At 40.3% G+C, this 18,991-nt stretch overlaps 1 protein-coding gene across 1 annotated transcript in view; it reads left to right on the plus strand.

Moving 5' to 3' along the window:
• Positions 1 to 18,991, plus strand: part of STK4 (serine/threonine kinase 4) — a 120,043-nt gene that overhangs the window by 47,276 nt on the left and 53,776 nt on the right. Inside the window, exon 9 of the mRNA XM_049779254.1 lies at positions 614 to 800. Coding sequence (XP_049635211.1) covers positions 614 to 800 — 187 coding nt within the window. The remainder of the gene's footprint in view (positions 1 to 613; positions 801 to 18,991) is intronic.

The raw sequence follows: 18,991 nt of genomic DNA on the forward strand, positions 1-18,991 counted from the left end.
TTCTCTGGGCCAAAGGTCTTCTGCCTGGATTTCATGGTTGCCAGTGGGTAAGACAGCAGGAGAGGTTGGATTGGCCTGGAGCTAGACAGCCTCTTGCCTCACTCATTCTTATCCTGGAACAAGGTTTGCCAGACCTATCCCATCTGTATATGGTCTTCTCCCAGACAGACACTTGCAAAGACACTTTCCAAGTTTATTCTTTCACCCCCAAATCTTTTTATATGGTTTAACTTTGTACTGAGGCAAGAGTATCCTCAGGTCTGAGTCCTTGTTTTTCTGGGCCTTTTGGAGAAATAAAGGATCTTTAGCATATATAACTTAGCTCTTTAGATCTGTGTTGTAAACCTTTATGAAAGAGAAGAAAGAGAGAGAGAGAGAGAGAGAGAGAGAGAGAGAGAGAGAGAGAGAGAGAGCATATCCCTAAGATTATGTTGTCACAGGTATAAATGTGTGATTTTTAGTTAAATTTGAGTGTTCTCCATTCTGTGCCCCACCTAAAACAGCATCAGATCCAGAAATGTTTGCACCAAGAATAGTGTTAGTAATTCAGTACACTGAAAAAAAAATTTTTTTAAATCAAATTAGCCCCAATTAAGATTTTTTTCTTTCCCAGGATGAGGATGAAATGGATTCTGGCACGATGGTTCGGGCAGCAGGTGATGAGATGGGCACTGTTCGAATTGCCAGCACCATGAGTGATGGAACCAGTACTATGATTGAGCACGGGGACACGTTACCTTCCCAATTGGGAACCATGGTGATCAATGCAGAGGATGAGGAAGAGGAGGGGACTATGAAAAGTAAGGCTTTGATGAAATAATTGAACTTTGCAGAGGGCCAGTGGGTTTGCATATAAAGGCATAATCTTGAGTCTCCTTTGTTCTCTCAACCAAAAGTTGGAAGATTGGGGACACGGGTGGGGGTCACAAGGGACTTAATGGAGAAGCTGGTACGAATACTCGGGGGCAGGAAGACATGATCAGTGATAAGGAACTGACTTCTGTGTTTTGAGAGAATGTCATCTTTTCTTTCTCCCTGATCTGTGCAGCAAGCATGGATAGTTTTTGGATATGTAAGTCAAGGGGTTCATGGCATTCAGACTTACTTGCAGTAAGTCCAGTGTCCTGATTCTCTGTTGTCTCGTTCAGTTCCACTGGTTCTCTTTCTACCTGGTTTAGATGACTGACTATGTTTGTGCAAGAACCCTGGCAGTTCCTTTTGGTTTTAGCCCATGCACTGCCTCTTCATCCTTTTTGCCGATGCATTAGGCCTGACCTCTGCACAGCTTTTCAGCTGTTTCCTCCCTTTCCCCCTAGTCTTGCTAGTTACAGGCCACTTCACAGGGCAAATGATTTGGGAAGTAGAAAATGATTTTATTTGACTTGTATCTGTTTCATTTAGCCTGGACTGTGCGTAGGTTTAAAACAAGTCCCTATGTTCGTCACAACCTCTTTTTGGAGGGTGGTGTGAGAAAGGAGGGGTGTTTTGGGCCACACCCAGCCGGCCATATTAAGGGGCTACTTACTTAGTGCCTTAGTCCCTGTACTATCTCTTTGACCTTTTTCCTCACTTTCTCTAAACTTTAAAGAAGGTCCTTTCTTTAAACCTGAGGTTGGCAAACCATGGTCCCTTGTTTTTGGCAGTATACTCTTATGGACCAGAGTCATGGCCATTCGTTTACCTGCTGCCTATTGCTGCTTTTGCTCTGCTAGGGCAGAGTTGGGTAGTTGTGATAGAGACTACATGGTCTCCAATGCCTGAAGTATTATCTTTTGGGTCCTTTACAATTAACTAAGTCTTTTAATGCCTGTCTAGGCTGGCTACTCTGTAATTTTTTTGGCTTTATTTTGTTTTGTGTGTAGGATCACATTTGGGGGACTAAAAATGGTGCTGGGGATTGAATTTGAATTAGCTATTTGCATGGCAAGAGCCTTTTCCCCATACTGTCTCTCTGATGCTCTGTAATTGATGAAACCATCAACAATTTTCTTCAGAGCCTGCTATGTCCCAAGAACTTATCAATGTTGAGGATCTAGTAGGGGACCAAGAAGTGGTTTTGATCTAAGGCCTTATTTCCCCTATTTTTGGTGTTGGGGTTAGGGTGGCAGGTGGGGTGGACACATCTAGCAGTGCTCAGGGCTTACTCCTGGCTCTGCACTCAGGGATCACTCTTGGTGGGGCTCAGGAAACTGTGGGGTGCTGTGATTTGAATCTAGGTTACCCATGTGCAAGGCAAGTACCTTATGCACTCTAGCTCCAAAACTTCCTAAACTGTAGGTCACAACCCTATGGGGTTATGTAACCAAATGCGGGGGCTGTGGTAAAATTTGACAACTGTCAAAGGTTTCTGAATGCTCAAGGACTAAAAATTAATTCAGAACCAACTGTCTCTCTCATGCATCCGAGGAGTTTCTGGCAGCATTTAACTGTATTGCACTTCTTGGGTGAAAAGGGGTCAACAAGTGGAAAATTTAAGACACTGATGTGGGAACCCGAGTTCTAACAGAGAGGGGAGGCAGAAAGCAAGGTTGAAGCCAAGTGAAGGAGTATTTTAGAGCAGGGAATTACTGAAAAATTCCTGGCAGGCAAAGGTAGGAAGGTTGGCAGTGAACAGGGAAGGAGCTGTGCCAGTGGAGGGACTGGTGTCCACGGTCTTGGAGGCTAAAGGCCTCTTCAGGGACAGCAGGTGATGGGGTGGGCCAAGCAGGCAGTTCCAGGGCTCTGACTCCCAGGCTGTCCTCTCTTTTTCGTCTGCCAAGTTCTGTGCATTACAGTCAACTCTTTGTTTTTGAAGGGAAAAACTTTTTCTTCTTCTTTTTTTTTTTTTTCTGTGTTGAGGCCCATCTGTATTTGGCTTGTGGTCAAGACCAAAAAGATGGCGAAAGAGCAGCAAAATTGTTGATAGATGTATAAATTGGTATACCTTTTCTGGAATGTTTCATGTAGCAAGAATTTGCAAAATTCAGACTTCTGACCCATTAAATGCCATTTCTAGGAGAGTGTTCCAATAAAGTGGAAGGTTCAGACAAAATGCATTCAACAATTTCTCCAAATGTGTTGCTTGTAAGACTGAAAATTCTAATTAACTTAAAACATGTAATCAAACATTATGATACAGTTATGATGCATCTAATGAGTGGAGAACTATATTATTAAAAATGTAATCGAAAGGATTTTTTTTGAAGGATCTATATTTGAGGAATTTTAGTGAGTTGGGGAATATCAGTGCTGTCGAATACACAAAGAAGGAATCAAATTAAAGCATGATTTCAGTTTTACAAAGGTAAAAAGATTAACATATATTCTTTTTTCTTTGAACCTTTTAGAGTGCCTTATATTAATTTTTTTTTACAACTTTGTTACATACATGATTGTGTTTGGGTTTCAGTCATGTAAAGAACTCCACCCATCACCAGTGCAACATTCCCATCACCAATGTCCCAAATCTCCCTCCTCCCCACCCAACCCCCACCTGTACTCTAGACAGGCTTTCTATTTCCCTTGTACATTCTCTTTGTTAGGATAGTTCAAAATGTAGTTACTTCTCTAACTAAACTCATCCCTGTTTGTGGTGAGCTTCATGAGGTGAGCTGTAACTTCCAGATCTTTTCTCTTTTGTGTCTGAAAGTTATTATTGCAAGAATGTCTTTCATTTTTCTTAAAACCCATAGATGAGTGAGACCATTTTGTGTCTTTCTCTCTCTCTGACTTATTTCACTCAGCATAATAGATTCCATGTACATCCATGTATAGGAAAATTTTATGACTTCATCTCTCCTGACAGCTGCATAATATTCCATTGTGTATATGTACCAAAGTTTCTTTAGCCATTCATCTGTTGAAGGGTATCTTGGCTGTTTCCAGAGTCTTGCTATGGTAAATAGTGCTGCAATGAATACAGGTGTAAGAAAGGGATTTTTGTATTGTATTTTTGTGTTCCTAGGGTATATTCCTAGGAGTGGTATAGCTGGGTCGTATGGGAGCTCGATTTCCAGTTTTTGGAGGAATCTCCATATTGCTTTCCATAAAGGTTGAACTAGACGGCATTCCCACCAGCAATGGATAAGAGTTTCTTTCTCTTCACATCCCCGCCAACACTGCTTGTTTTCATTCTTTGTGATGTGTGCTAATCTCTTGGATGTGAGGTGGTACCTCATAGTTGTTTTGATTTGCATCTCCCTGATGATTAGTGATGTGGAGCATTTTTTCATGGTCTTTTGGCCATTTGTATTTCTTCTTTGTCAAAGTGTCTGTCCATTTCTTCTCCCCATTTTTTGATGTGATTAGATGTTTTTTTCTTGTAAAGTTCTGTCAGTGCCTTGTATATTTTGGAGATTAGCCCATTGTCTGATGGGTATTGGGTGAATAGTTTCTCCCACTCAGTGGGTGGCTCTTGTATCCTGGGTGCTATTTCTTTTGAGGTGCAGAAGTTTCTCAATTTAATATATTCCCATCTGTTAATCTCTGCTTTCACTTGCTTGGAGAGTGCAGTTTCCTCTTTGAAGATGCCTTTAGTCTCAATGTCCTGGAGTGTTTTACCTATGTGTTGTTCTATATATCTTATGGTTTCGGGTCTGATACCAAGGTCTTTCATCCATTTCATATATGATGTTAGCTGGGGGTCTAAGTTCAATTTTTTGCAAGTGGCTAGCCGGTTGTGCCAACACCACTTGTTGAAGAGGCTTTCTTTGCTCCATTTAGGATTTCTTGCTCCTTTATCAAAAATTAGGTGATTGTATGTCTGGGGAAAATTCTCTGAGTATTCAAGCTTTTTCCACTGATCTGTGGGCCTGTCTTTATTCCAATACCATGCTGTTTTGATAACTATTGCTTTGTAGTACAGTTTAAAGCTGGGGAAAGTAATTTCTTCCATATTCTTTTCCCCAATGATTGCTTTAGCTATTCTAGAGTGTTTATTGTTCCAACTGAATTTCAAAAGTGCCTGATCCACTTCTTTGAAGAATGTCATGGGTATCTTTAGAGGGATCGCATTAAATCTATACAATGCTTTGGGGATTATTGCCATTTTGATGATGTTAATCCTGCCAATTCATGAGCCGGGTATGTGCTTCCATTTCCGCGTGTCCTCTCTTATTTCTTGGAGCAGAGTTTTATAGTTTTCTTTGCATAGGTCCTTCACATTTTTAGTTAAGTTGATTCCAAGATATTTGAGTTTGTGTGGCACTATTGTGAATGAGGTTGTTTTCTTCATGTCCATTTCTTCCTTAGTACTATTGGTGTATAGAAAGGCCATTGATTTTTGTGTGTTAATTTTGTAGCCTGCCACCTTGCTATATGAGTCTATTGTTTCTAGAAGCTTTTTCGTAGAGACTTTAGGGTTTTCAAGTAGAGTATCATGTCATCTGCAAACAGCGAGAGCTTGAATTCTTCCTTTCCTATCTGGATTCCCTTGATATCTTTTTCTTGCCTAATTGCTATAGCAAGTACTTCCGGTGCTATGTTGAATAGGAGTGGTGAGAGAGGACAGCCTTGTCTTGTGCCAGAATTTAGAGGAAAGGCTTTCAGTTTTTCTCCATTGAGGACAATATTTGCCACTGGCTTGTGGTAGATGGCCTTAACTATATTGAGAAAAGTTCCTTCCATTCCCATCTTGCTGAGAGTTTTGATCAAGAATGGGTGTTGGACCTTATCAAATGCTTTCTCTGCGTCTATTGATATGATCATGTGATTTTTATTTTTCTTGTTGTTGATGTTGTACATTATGTTGATAGATTTAGAGATGTTAAACCATCCTTGCATTCCTGGCATGAAACCTAATTGATCGTAGTGGATAATCTTTTTAATGAGGCACTGAATCCTATTTGCCAGGATTTTGTTGAGGATCTTTGCATCTGTATTCATCAGCGATATTGGTCTGTAATTTTCTTTTTTCATAGCATCTCTGTCTGGTTTAGGTATCAAGGCGATGTTGACTTCATAAAAGCTATTTGGAAGTGTTTCTGTTTGTTCAATTTCATGAAAGAGTCTTGCCAGGATTGGTAGTAGTTCCTCTTGGAAAGTTTGAAAGAATTCATTAGTGAATTCATCTGGGCCTGGGCTTTTGTTTTTGGGCAGACATTTGATTACTGTTTTAATTTCATCAGTAGTGATGGGGGGTTTTTAGATATGCTACATCCTCTTCCTTCAACTGTGGAAGATTATAAGAGTCCAAGAATTTATCCATTTCTTCCAGGTTCTCATTTTTAGTGGCGTAGAGTTTCTCAAAGTAGTTTCTGATTACCCTTTGAATCTCTGCCATATCAGTAGTGATCTCTCCTTTTTCATTCCTAATACGAGTTATCAAGTTTCTCTCTCTCTCTTTCTTGGTTAGTTTTGCTAGTGGTCTATCAATCTTGTTTATTTTTTCAAAGAACCAACTTCTGCTTTTGTTGATCTTTCGGAATGTTTTTTGGGTTTCCACTTCGTTGATTTCTGCTCTCAGCTTTGTTATTTCCTTCTGTCTCCCTATTTTTGGGTCCTTTTGTTGAGCGCTTTCTAGTTCTATGAGCTGCGTCATTAAGGTACTCAGGTAAGCCCCTTCTTCCTTTCTGATGTGTGCTTGCAAAGCTATAAATTTTCCTCTCAGTACTGCTTTTGCTGTGTCCCATAAGTTCTGATAGTTTGTGTCTTTATTATCTTTTTTCCAGGAACCTTTTTATTTCCTCCTTGATTTCATCTCGGACCCACTGGTTATTCAGTATGAGGCTGTTTAACTTCCAGGTGTTAAAATTTTTCTTCTGTGTCCCTTTGGAATTCACAAATAATTTCAGAGTCTTGTGGTCAGCGAAGGTAGCCTGCAATATTTCTATCCTCTTGATATTATGTATGTATTTTTTTTTTTTTTTTGGTTTTTGGTTTTTGGGTCACACCTGGCAGTGCTCAGGGATTAGTCCTGGCTGTCTGCTCAGAAATAGCTCCTGGCCAGCACGGGAGACCATATGGGACACCGGGATTCGAATCAACCACCTTTGGTTCTGGATCGGCTGCTTGCAAGGCAAACGCTGCTGTGCTATCTCTCCGGGCCCTGGAGGTATGTTTTATGTGCCAGCATGTAGTCTATCCTGGAGAATGTCCCATGTACATTGGAGAAGAATGTGTATCCAGGTTTCTGGGGATGGAGTGTCCTATAAATATCCACTAGGCCTCTTTCTTCTATTTCTCTCCTCAGGTCTAGTATATTCTTGTTCTTGTTGGGTTTCAGTCTGGTTGACCTATCCAGTGTTGACAAAGCCGTGTTGAGGTCCCCATATATTATTGTGTTGTTATTGATATTCTTTTTCAGATTTGTCAACAATTGTATTAAATATTTTGCTGGACCCTCATATGTTTAGGAGAGTGATTTCTTCCTGCTCTACATACCCCTTGATTAATAGAAAATGTCCATCTTTGTCCCTTACAACCTTCCTGAGTATAAAGTTTGCATGATCTGATATTAGTATGGCTACTCCAGCTTTTTTACGGGTGTTGTTTGCTTGGATAATTTTCCTCCAGCCTTTTATTTTGAGTCTACGTTTGTTCTGACTATTCAGGTGCGTTTCTTGTAGGCAGCAGAAGGTTGGATTGAGTTTTTGATCCATTTAGCCCAGTGGTCCTCCGTGGGCCACATACTGTATTTATATCTGTTTAGTTTCTTCATTGCAAAATAAGATATATGCAGTGTGCATAAGAATTCATAAGTTTTGTTTTTACGATAGTCAGACCCTCCAATGGTCTGAGGGACAGTGAACTGGCCCCCTGTTTAAAAAGTTTGAGGACCCCTGATTTAGCCACTCTGTGTCTCTTAACTGGTGCATTTAGTCCATTGACATTGAGAGAAAGAATTGTCCTGGGATTTAATGCCATCTTTATATCGAAATTTGGTGTGTCTTTTGGTTAGTCTTGTGTTAAATTAGGTCTTTCAGTTTTTCTCTTCAGACTGGTTTTGAGTCTGTAAAATTTCTGAGCTGTTTTTTGTCTGTGAAACCATGTATTCTTCTGTCAAACTGGAAAGTAAGTTTTGCTGGGTACAGTATTCTAGGTGAAGCATTCATTTCATTCAGTCTTGTCACAATATCCCACCACTGCTTTCTGGCCTTGAGTGTTTCTGGTGACAGGTCTGCTATAAATCTCAAGGATGCTCCCTGGAATGTAATTTCCCTTTTTGATCTTGCTGTTTTCAGAATTCTGTCTCTATCTGTGGGATTCGTCATTGTGACTAGGATGTATCTTGGGGTATTTTTTCTGGGGTCTCTTTTGGTTGGTACTCTTCGAGCATGCAGGATTTGATCACATATATTCTTTAGCTCTGGAAGTTTCTCTTTAATGATGTTCTTTTTTGTTTTTTTTTTTTTTTGGTTTTTGGGCCACACCCGTTTGACACTCAGGGGTTACTCCTGGCTATGTGCTCAGAAATCGCCCCTGGCTTGGGGGGACCATATGGGACGCCGGGGGTTCGAACCGCGGTCCTTCCTTGGCTAGCGCTTGCAAGGCAGACACCTTACCTCCAGCGCCACCTACCCGGCCCCTTTAATGATGTTCTTGACCGTTGATTCTTCCTGGAAATTTTCTTCCTGGGACTCCAATGATTCTTAATTTGTTTCTGTTGAGCTTATCATAGATTTCTATTTTCATCTGTTCCCATTCTTTGACTAATTTTTCCATTGTCTGTTCATTTGCCTTAAGTTTTTTTTCCCAATCTCTCCCGGTGTATGGAATTGTTATTTATCTCATCTTCCACAGCACCAAGTCTATTCTCAGCTTCTGATACCCTGTTCCAGAGCTTATCCATTTTGTCATTCACTTCGTTTACTGACTTTTTCAGTCCTGTTAGTTGACATGTTATTTCAGTTTGGAGTTTTGTGATTTCTGTCTTCATATTTTCTTGGTTCTTGTTAGTGTTCTGTTCAACTCGATCCATGGTTTCTTTGAGTTCTTTGAGCATCTTCCATATTGCTTGTCTAAAGTTCTTATCTGAGAGGTTGATTAGTTGGTTGGTCATTATCTGGTCATCAGAATTGTCATCTTCATTCTCTATGTCTGATGCTGGCCTGCGTTGTTTCCCCATTGTCACACTTGTATTGTGGGTTTTTCTACGTGTTGTGGTGGTATTCATTGGCTAAATGATGCAGGCAGCTACACTCCTCTGGCTCCACCCTTTCTGGGTGGGTCGACTTGCCTCCAAGGGAGGGGAATCCTCTGTGGATGAAGCTTCTCACAGGATCAAATCTTAGGCCTGAGCATGCAGCAGAGAAGACTGTTCGGAGAGAAATGCTGGGCTTCAGTGATCTAGCACAGTTCTTAGTGTGATTTTTTTCTTCTTGTTGTGATGGTGTTCTTTCCTTAGAAAGAGCGCATGGCCGCTTTGCTACTCGGAGTGGCCCACTCCCAAGAGGTTCCCGCGACAGGACAGGAGACAGATGCACACAGGCAGCACTCACAATTTTTCACAGTCGATTAACATATATTCTATATAACATAAAGACAGAAGAAAAGAGTAAAGGGAAATATATCAAACATTGAAAGTAGTTATTATTAGTAGTAGGGTTGTAGGTATTTTTAATTTCTTAGGTTCAGAAATTTAAGGTTGTTAGTAGAGAAAAACAAAGCCCATCAAAAATATTGCTGGTGAGTTCATGAGTTCATATTGCATATGAGTTCATGAGTACAGAGGCAGGAGTAAACCTTAAGCACCACCTGGTGTAGTTCTCTCCCTTCAGTCCCTCTCAGCCCTCTGCTCCAAAACAAACAAAACTAATAACTAGTCTCTGTGGTTTGATTTTCTTTATGGGTCACTCATTTCACTGCAGTAGACTTTTTTCTTTTCCATCTGCAGTTTTTCCTGATGGTTTTGAGTAGTAAACTGTTTTTGACATTCTATGTTTTCTCTATAAAGATACAAGTTCAGAGAGGTTATTTGCTCATGTCACATGGCTAGGAAGTAGTGAAGGAAATTGAAAGAACTACAATATGTTTGGGCTCTTCTCATTTTTCCTATACTTTTGATTGCTTTACATTAATGAGCATTGGATCCACAATATAAAATTCATACTGACACCAGTGTTGACATTTTTTTTTTTTGGTTTTATGGGCCACACCCGGTGATGCTCAGGGAGTACTCCTGGCTATGCGCTCAGAAATTGCTCCTGGCTTGGGGACCATATGGGATGCCGGGGATTGTTCTAGGCTAGCGCCAGCAAGGCTGACGCTTTACTTCTCCACTTTACCACTCTGGCCCCACAGTGTTGATTTTTTTTTTTGGGCCACACCCGTTTGATGCTCAGGGGTTACTCCTGGCTATGTGCTCAGAAATCGCCCCTGGCTTGGGGGGACCATATGGGACACCAGGGGATCGAACCGCGGTCCTTCCTTGGCTAGCGCTTGCAAGGCAGACACCTTACCTCCAGCGCCACCTACCCGGCCCCACACAGTGTTGATTTTATGATGATATTTTAGAGGTATCTTTCTTGGGGATAAACATATGTTTCATATAATTTTTTATTCTTCTTATTTTATATAATTTATTTTATTAAGGAAAATATATTTTGTACATACCAAGACTGTCCTTAAGTCTTTGATAGGTATTTCACGTGTTTTAATTATTATAACCATGCTATGTTATATACATATATACATATATATATAAATATATAAACCTTTATTTTATAATACCAGAAGCTGAATTGCAAAGAGATTAAATAAATACTCATGATTACATAGCAAGTAATAAAAGGGTCAAGAATTGAAACCAGATGTGTTTTTATTTAAAGTGCCTGCTCTTGGGCCAGAGAGTTAGTACAGTGGGTATGACACTTGCCTTGCATCTATGTTTGACCCCTGACATCCCGTATGGTCCCTCAACACTGACAGGAGTGATTCCTGAGTGCAGAGCTAAGAGTAATCCTGGAGCATCTCCAGGCGTGGCCCTCAAACAAAAACTAAAAAACAAAAGTGGGGCCGGAGAGATAGCACAGCGGTGTTTGCCTTGCAAGTAGCCGATCCAGGACCAAAGATGGTTGGTTCGAATCCCGGTGTCCCATATGGTCTCCCGTGCCTGCCAGGAGCTATTTCTGAGCAGACAGCCAGCCAGGAGTGGCCCCGGGTGTGGCCCAAAAAACCAAAAAAAAGAAAACAAAAGTGAAGTGCATGCTCATTATACTATGTTGTACTGCTCCTCAGCAGAGCCCCTTTTTAGTTGTTGAAAGACAGGCTCAAGTTACAGGTCTTATGATGGTAAGTCTCAATTTCTTCTTGCTAATAATATGACTGATGTAAATTTTCTCTGCATATATCCCCAAGATTTCTAGATGACTGAGAGTTTTCAAAGGTTACGCTTTTTTTGGGGGGGGAGGGAAAGGGCACATCTGGTGACGCTCAGGGGTTACTCGTGGGTTACTTCTATGCTCAGAACTTGCTCCTGGCTCAGGGACCATTTGGGACATCAGGGGACTGAACCTTGGTTTGTCCTATGTCAGCCTTGTGCAAGGCAAACACCCTACCGCTGCACCACCATCCAGCCCCGAAAGGTTACCCTTTCTGAGCAGGAATTGCTGATGATGGTATCTCAGAGGAGAGGGTTATGGTGATATATATCTCAGTTTAGAATAAAGAATTAGATTGGGGCCTGAGTGATCACCCCCCAAAAAAAAAGTTAGATTGCAGTTGGAGAGAGACCTTATATAAGAGACCTAAAAAACAGAAATAAACTATAGCCCACATTATTTTGAAGGCCAGTGACTGGAGATTTTGGAAGACTTTGTCTTCAAGTGGGTGTTTTGTGGGGTTTATTTTTTTGGTTGGTGTTGATCCATAGATAAGCTTGTTTGCTCCTAAGAATTGAATATTTTTAGAGTGACAGGAGAGGGACTATGTATGCCAGTTACAGAATCATAACACTTTCTCTATTCTTTTTTGGTTTGTTTTGTTTTTTGGGTCACACCTCTTTGGTGTTCAGGGGTTACTCCTGGCTATGTGCTCAGAAATCGCCCCTGACTTGGGGGTACCATATGGACACTGGGAGATTGAACTGCAGTCCATCCTAGGCTAGCGCTTCCAAGGCAGATGCCTTCCTTACCTCTAGTGCCACCTCTCTGGCTCTGTAACACTTTCTCTGTACCAGAAGGGGGAGCTCTGTAATTGGTTATGTGTTAGAATTTTATTTTCATTTGCTTCACAAATTCCCTTCCTATGTAGGTTTATTCTGGATCAAGATGACTATTGGGGCCCGGAGAGATAGCACAGCGGCGTTTGCCTTGCAAGCAGCCGATCCAGGACCAAAGGTGGTTGGTTCGAATCCCGGTGTCCCATATGGTCCCCCATGCCTGCCAGGAGCTATTTTTTAGCAGACAGCCAGGAGTAACCCCTGAGCGCTGCCAGGTGTAACCCAAAAACCAAAAAAAAAAAAAAAAAAAAAAAGTGACTTTAAAATCTTTTTTAAGTAACTACAGTAGGGCAGCATCTTTGCTTTTCATTTTTATTATTGATAGTAGGGATCTATTTTCAAGTTTACTAATATTTTTTCTCTCTTTGTTGTTATAGTGACCAGGAGTTGTTGTTGTTGTTGTTGTTGTTGTTGTTGTGTGTGTGTGTGTGTGTGCGCTGCTTGTACATTTGACTGTACTGCTTGCTGGAGTTTTTTTTTTTTTTTTTTTGTGTGTGTGGTGTTGCACTTGCACACATTTAAACACATTTGTCCACTGGGGATCCACCACTTTAGTTATAGTACTAGTGTATGTTCTAGTTGTAGTGCTTCCAGAGTGTTAAACTCCTGGCTGTGGTGCTTATACATCTTTGCTTGTACCCCATGTACCTGGCTATACACCAGATTGAATGCTCTTGTGTCCCAGACAGCGGCACCACAGGACTCTCATTTGTTGCATGTGGTCTACACCTGAGATGGAACTCATGGCCTCATGTTTTTTTGTTGGGGGGTGGCGTGGTGGTGGTAGGTTGGCACACCTGATGATGCTCAGAGATTACTGCTGGCTCTGTACTCGAATTAACTCCTGGTGGTACTTGGGGGTGAAAAGGGGACCATGTGGGATGCTGGGTAGTAAACCCTGATCAGCCATGTACAAAGCAAATCCCCTCTCCAGCCTCTCCAGCTTGATTTGAGATGGTCAAGTAGCTAAAAAGCCGAAGATATTTTTTTCTAATTGGTTGAGTTATTTTTTCCATTAATATCGATAGACCTATGTGTTTCTGAAAAATAAGTATATCACAAAGGTTTAGGAAAATGTTGATCATGATATATGTTAATTTTTGTTTTGTTTTGGGGGCACCAAGCACCTAGTGGTGCTTGGGGTAGCTACTGCTCTGTTGTTGGAGATAGTGCCTTGGTGGTACTCTAGAAACCATATGTAGTGGGACTGAAGTGGGGTTGGCCACCTGCAACCTCTCTCGTGTCTTCTTTTCCTCCTTCCCTTCCTTCCATCTGTCCATTCGTTCTGGACTTTAGGATTACTCCCAGTGATGTTCAGAGGACTATATGGTGCCAGGATCAAACTGGGTTCAGCCACATGTCACCATATATGTTATTCAAAGCAATATATTGACACTGAATATCATAGCTAGTGCTATGGAATTTTATAGACTGTCTTATGTTTTGTATATTAAAATATCTGTAATTTTTGGAGTGTCTTTATGTGTAGAAAAATGGCTTTGCTTTTTCATTCTCAAGTATACATTTAAACATTTTAAAATTGTTTTATAATTGTTTTATAATTAAACCCTTTTTGTTTTCTTTTTCTGGAGGGCGGTCACACCCTTTGGCGCTCTGGGGTTACTCCTTCCTGGCTCTGTGCTCAGAAATTGCCCCGGGCTCGAGGACTATATGGGATGCCAGGGATCAAGTCTATGCCCATCCTGGGTCAGCTGCATGCTATCGCTCTGGCCCTGTAATTAAAATTTTTTAATGACTGTGGATTACAGAGCAACAAAGTTACTTGTTAATAAGTTTCAAGCTTACAGTGTTCCCAACACCAGTCTCTTCACCAGTGTCCACTTGCTTCTGCAAATGTCCTCAGTCTCTCTCCTGATCCTGAGTTTGCTTTTTTTTTGTTTGTTTGTTTGTTTGTTTTGTTTTTTTTTGGGCCACACCCACTTGGTGCTCAGGGGTTACTCCTGGCTAAGCGCTCAGAAATTGTCCCTGGCTTAGGGGGACCATATGGGACGCCAGGGGATCGAACCTCGGTCCTTCCTTGGCTAGCGCTTGCATGGCAGACACCTTACCTCTAGCGCCACCTCACCCGCCCCGAGTCTGCTTCTTGAACTAGCACTTTCCCCTTCTCCTAGTCTTATTGTTTCCTCTCCTAATTTATCTTTACCATTACAATCCAGTTTCCTATTGAAGAACAGTTCTTCTCATAGTTTTTATTGACTTTGGGCAAAGTTTCTTCATATTACCACATATGAGAGAGAGCATTTTATGCCTTGTCTCTCTAACTTCACTCAATTAGATAATCTCTGGACCCATTTAGAAGCAACTTGCTTAGAAAAGATACTTTACTTTTTCTCGTATTCCATTGTATATATTTACTAGTTTTTTTAATCCAGTCATTTCTTCTTGAGCACTTGGATTGTTTTTAGATTTTGGCTATTGTAAATAGCACTGCAATGAACATAGAAGAGCAAATGTATTTTCTGGATTGTGCTTTTAGCTGCTTGGGGTATATTCCAAGGTATGGGATTGCTGGTTTAATTGCTAGTTTTTTGAATAAAGACCATATTGACTTTCCAAAAAGCTGAGTCAGTTGATATTCCTACTGACAGTGAATGGGGATTCCTTTTCCCCACATCTTCACTGACATCAGTTATTCTTTTTCATGAGCGCTGGTTTCTTGTATGAGGTGCTATCTCATTGTTGGTTTGATTTGTATTTGCCTGATGATTAGTGATATAAAATTCTTTTTTGTATGCTTTTTGGCCATTTGTATTTGTTTTTTGAGGCAGTTTCTGTTCATTTCTTCTCCCCATTATTCGATGAGGTTAAATGCTTTATTCTTGTAGAATTCTACCAGTGCTGTGTATGTATATGTGTATATACATGTAGGGATGTGTGTGTGTGTGTGTGTGTGTGTGTGTGTGTGTGGTTTTGGGCACACCTGGTGGTGCTCAGGAGTTACTTCAGGCTATACATGTAGGTGTGTGTGTGTGTGTGTGTGTGTGTGTGTGTGTGTGTGTGTGTGTGTGGTTTTTGGGCACACTTGGTGGTGCTCAGGAGTTACTTCAGGCTTTGCATATAGGGTTGTGGTGTGTGTGTGTGTGTGTGTGTGTGTGTGTGTGTGTGTGTGGTTTTTGGGCACACCTGGTGGTGCTCAGGAGTTACTTCAGGCTTTGCATATAGGAAGCACTCCTGGTGGGTTCTGGGAGGGCAGCTGCATTCAAAGCAAGTGCCTTACCTGCTATATTATTTCTCTGGCCCCAATTTATAGATTTTTGAATATTAACCTTTTATCTATTGAGTGGTGGACTAAAAGCTTTTCTCAGTTTGTGAGCTGACTTTGTATTCTAGTCATTGTTTCTGTTGAAATGTAGAAACTTCTCAATTTAATATCCCATTCGTTTATCATTGCTTTCTTGTGTTTGGTCATTGCCATTTCATCATTAAAGATGTCCCTGGCTTTAGTGTCATGGATAATTCTGTCAATTTAAAAAAGTCCTTTTTGTTGCCACTTCTGATTGTTGAGGATTGCATCCAGGACTTCACACATGCAAAACGTAGGCCACTTCCCTGGTCCCCAGTATAAAGGCAGAGAATTTTTACCACTCTCTACTTGATCATTATGGAAATAAAATTTTAATATTTAGAAGCTGGAGCTGGAGTGATAGTGCAGTAGTAGGGTTTCTGCCTTGCATGCGGCTGACCCAGGAAGGACCTCCATTCGATCCTTATTGTCCCATATGGTCTCCCAAGCTTAACGCATAGCCAGGAATAACCCCTGAGTGTAACCAGGTGTGGCCCCAAAACAAAACAAAACAAAAATTAGAAGTTATATGAGGGCTTATCATTAAATATTAGAAATACAGAATCAAGCCTTTAAGACCATATTAATATAATTTGATTGGTAAAATATATTATACTTTAATATTTTATGTAAGTATGAGGCATATTTGAAAACAGAAAATATTCTCTTTAGAGGCAGAAATACTAAAAATAATCTTGGAGTAACTAAATTTGATTTGCACAAATTAATTGCTTAGCAGTTAATTGTGCTTGCTTCAAATGAGGAAGTGACAGGCCAAGGAAGGGACATTGAAAATTACATGTATCCAGTCTACGAAGATTCAATGTGCTAGGTTCCCCTTGCCAAGGCTGATTGGCTACGATGTCATTTTATCTTATATACCCAAAATATGTATAGAAACTGGTTCCTGTTCATTTTCTTCAATTTGATTAGGTCAAAGGGAGTTGCACTGAAGGATTGTTTTCAACTGATTGGAGCCTTTCATTTTAGCTTCCAGGAACTAAAGGGAGTGAATGGATGATTTAGAACTTGCACAGAATAAATAAACTTCTCATTTCTAGTCTAGAGCAGTCGCCACATTAATTTTTTTGAAAGAACTTTAAATATATGGGGCATAATTAATTAATTTAGGACAACTCAGAAGCCTAGTTAAGTTTAGTTATTGTGATAGTATCATATGGTAAAAACATAGATTTTGAATTTCCCAGAAAGTTTTGCATCTCATGAAGGCATCTTTTGTTGCTGTGAGTTTCCTCATGTTAAAACCAAAGTCCCAGGCACTTGTTGAAATGGTTGTATTTCACCATCACCCATCAGACACTAATTTTAGAACAGGCTGAGATGGAAAATCTTGACTCCTGGCCTGTTTTCTTTAAACCTGCAATTATTTGAAGGATATTTTACAACATTGCCTCCCTCGTATGTTATTACAGTGCACTCGATGAATCCAGTTTTAGCATTTGTAAGGATGGTGAGCAGCAAGTATTTCAGCTTTCTTTGGGCACAGTAGCCTTCCTTCCAATGTTTGATCCTCTCAGGGTTCAGACTCTTCTGTCAGAGAACATCAGTGTCCGTGTGTCTCCCACGCCTCATACTTCAGCTTCTGAGGGCATCTGTCACTATGTAAACCAAAACTAAAGCTTCAGCTATTTTCTTTAGTTAGAATCAAATCCTTAAGTGAAGACAAAAGAAAGAACTTTTAAAAAGAGTAGTGGAAGGAATGATAATTTGGTTAATCAAAGTCTTTGGTTTTGAAGCTTGGGTCAAAGTCTTAAAAACTCTGAGCAAGATATTTTCTTCTGTAACTCAGTTTCCTCGTCTGAAAAGTGGAATCCTAAATGTTTATATTGTAGGGTTGTCAAGATGCTTGAAAGTAAATATATAAAATACAACATCTAAATGGTAAAAAATGGGTATGTAATATTATAAGTGGTTGAATCTTTTTATGTATGTTAGTAGCTTTTTTATTGAACATAAGAATTCTTTCAGGGGCCGGAGTGGTGGCAGAAGCCATAAGGCATCTATCTGCCTTGCATGTGCTAGCCTAGAACTGACTGCGGTTTGATCCCCCCAGCATCCCATATGGTCCCAAGCTAGGAGTGATTTCTGAGGCATAGCCAGGAGTATCCCCTGATCGTCACTGGGTGTGGCCGGAAAAACAAAACAAAAAAAAGAATTCTTTCAACGAGGGGCCAGCTAGTACATGAGTGCCTGCCTTGCATGCAGCCAGCCCAGTTTGATCCCTGAGCACAAGAGACAGGATTGATATCTGAGAACAGCTAAGTGTGGCCCCCAAACAGGAAACCACACTGAATTCCTTCAACAGCACTTCTTCTGCATCCACATATTTTTCTTTTGCTTGTTAAGCTTTAAGTTCTTACTGTTGAAATTAATGGTGTCTTCCAAGCACCACCTTTATATCTGAGAGCAGGCATGAAAATTGTTGATCTAAGAAAGGCTGCTTGCCAGCCTCAGTAATATTTAAAAAATGTGCCGAGAGGAAGAGGGAAAGGGAAAAGGGGAGAAATACTGATTCAAATTCCTTGACAATAGCATAAGTTAATAGATATTGAGACTGTTAATAGGTCAGAATACAAAGCTAGAAGCTTTTAAAGAAGGCTAGACTCTGGATCTGCATGAATCTTCCTTTGTAAAGTTTCAACTCTTATCTTAATTCTGTGGAATTTTTTTTTTTTTTTTTACTGACCTGAATGTTTTCTAGCTCTGAAAAGTTGGTCATTGCTGTTCACATGTATTTAACATAAGCTCTATAGTAGGATAGGCATCTTGGAACCTAGATTTTTCTCATAGTCACAAATTATTTAAAGTAATTCTGTTAGAGTGAAGACCAAATTTTGATTGTTTGGGCAGTTTTTCTAACTGTGTCCAGATGTTGGACCCAGTTTTATCTTTGGAAACCATTAACATTCTTGATTTTTTTGGGACAAGCCAAAAAGCATAGATTCTTGGGGCCTGAAAATTCATTCAGAACATCCTGCCAGACCACATACTGGACCACAAAAGTACCAGATTTTAGTGAATCTTCCCCTCCTAATAGTTATATGGTAAAAGGAGAGCCAAGAATAGCGTGAGGGAAAAATATTTTTCAAGAGAGGGAGTAGCATAATAGTAATAGGAATAAAGGAAAACAAGTTCCAAAGAATGTACCTTGGATCATATTCTTAGAGGCAGATAAATCAGTTTTGATCCTTAGGAGGATCTATATTCTCTGGTGCATTAAGCTTTTCCATTTTGCTCTGTTTGTTGGCCATGCTTGTTGATGTTCAGGGGTTACTCCTGTCAGTGCTCAGGGAACCATGTGGGATGCCAGAAACTGGGTTGACCTTGTACAAGTCAAGAGCTTTTCCTGCTGTACTATATCTGACCCTAACTTTAAGCTGTTTTGATCTTAAAGATGAATGTATTTCTTACTGAAAAAATGTATTTCTAAACTGTTTGGATGTGCTTATTTTGTTTAGCCAAAACAAACAAACCAACAAACAAAAACAACTTGAAAAACAAACAACAAAACAGTAGGGACTGGAGAGATA

Source organism: Suncus etruscus, chromosome 9 (genome assembly GCF_024139225.1).
Source record: "Suncus etruscus isolate mSunEtr1 chromosome 9, mSunEtr1.pri.cur, whole genome shotgun sequence".
NCBI classification, from domain to species: Eukaryota; Metazoa; Chordata; class Mammalia; order Eulipotyphla; family Soricidae; genus Suncus; species Suncus etruscus.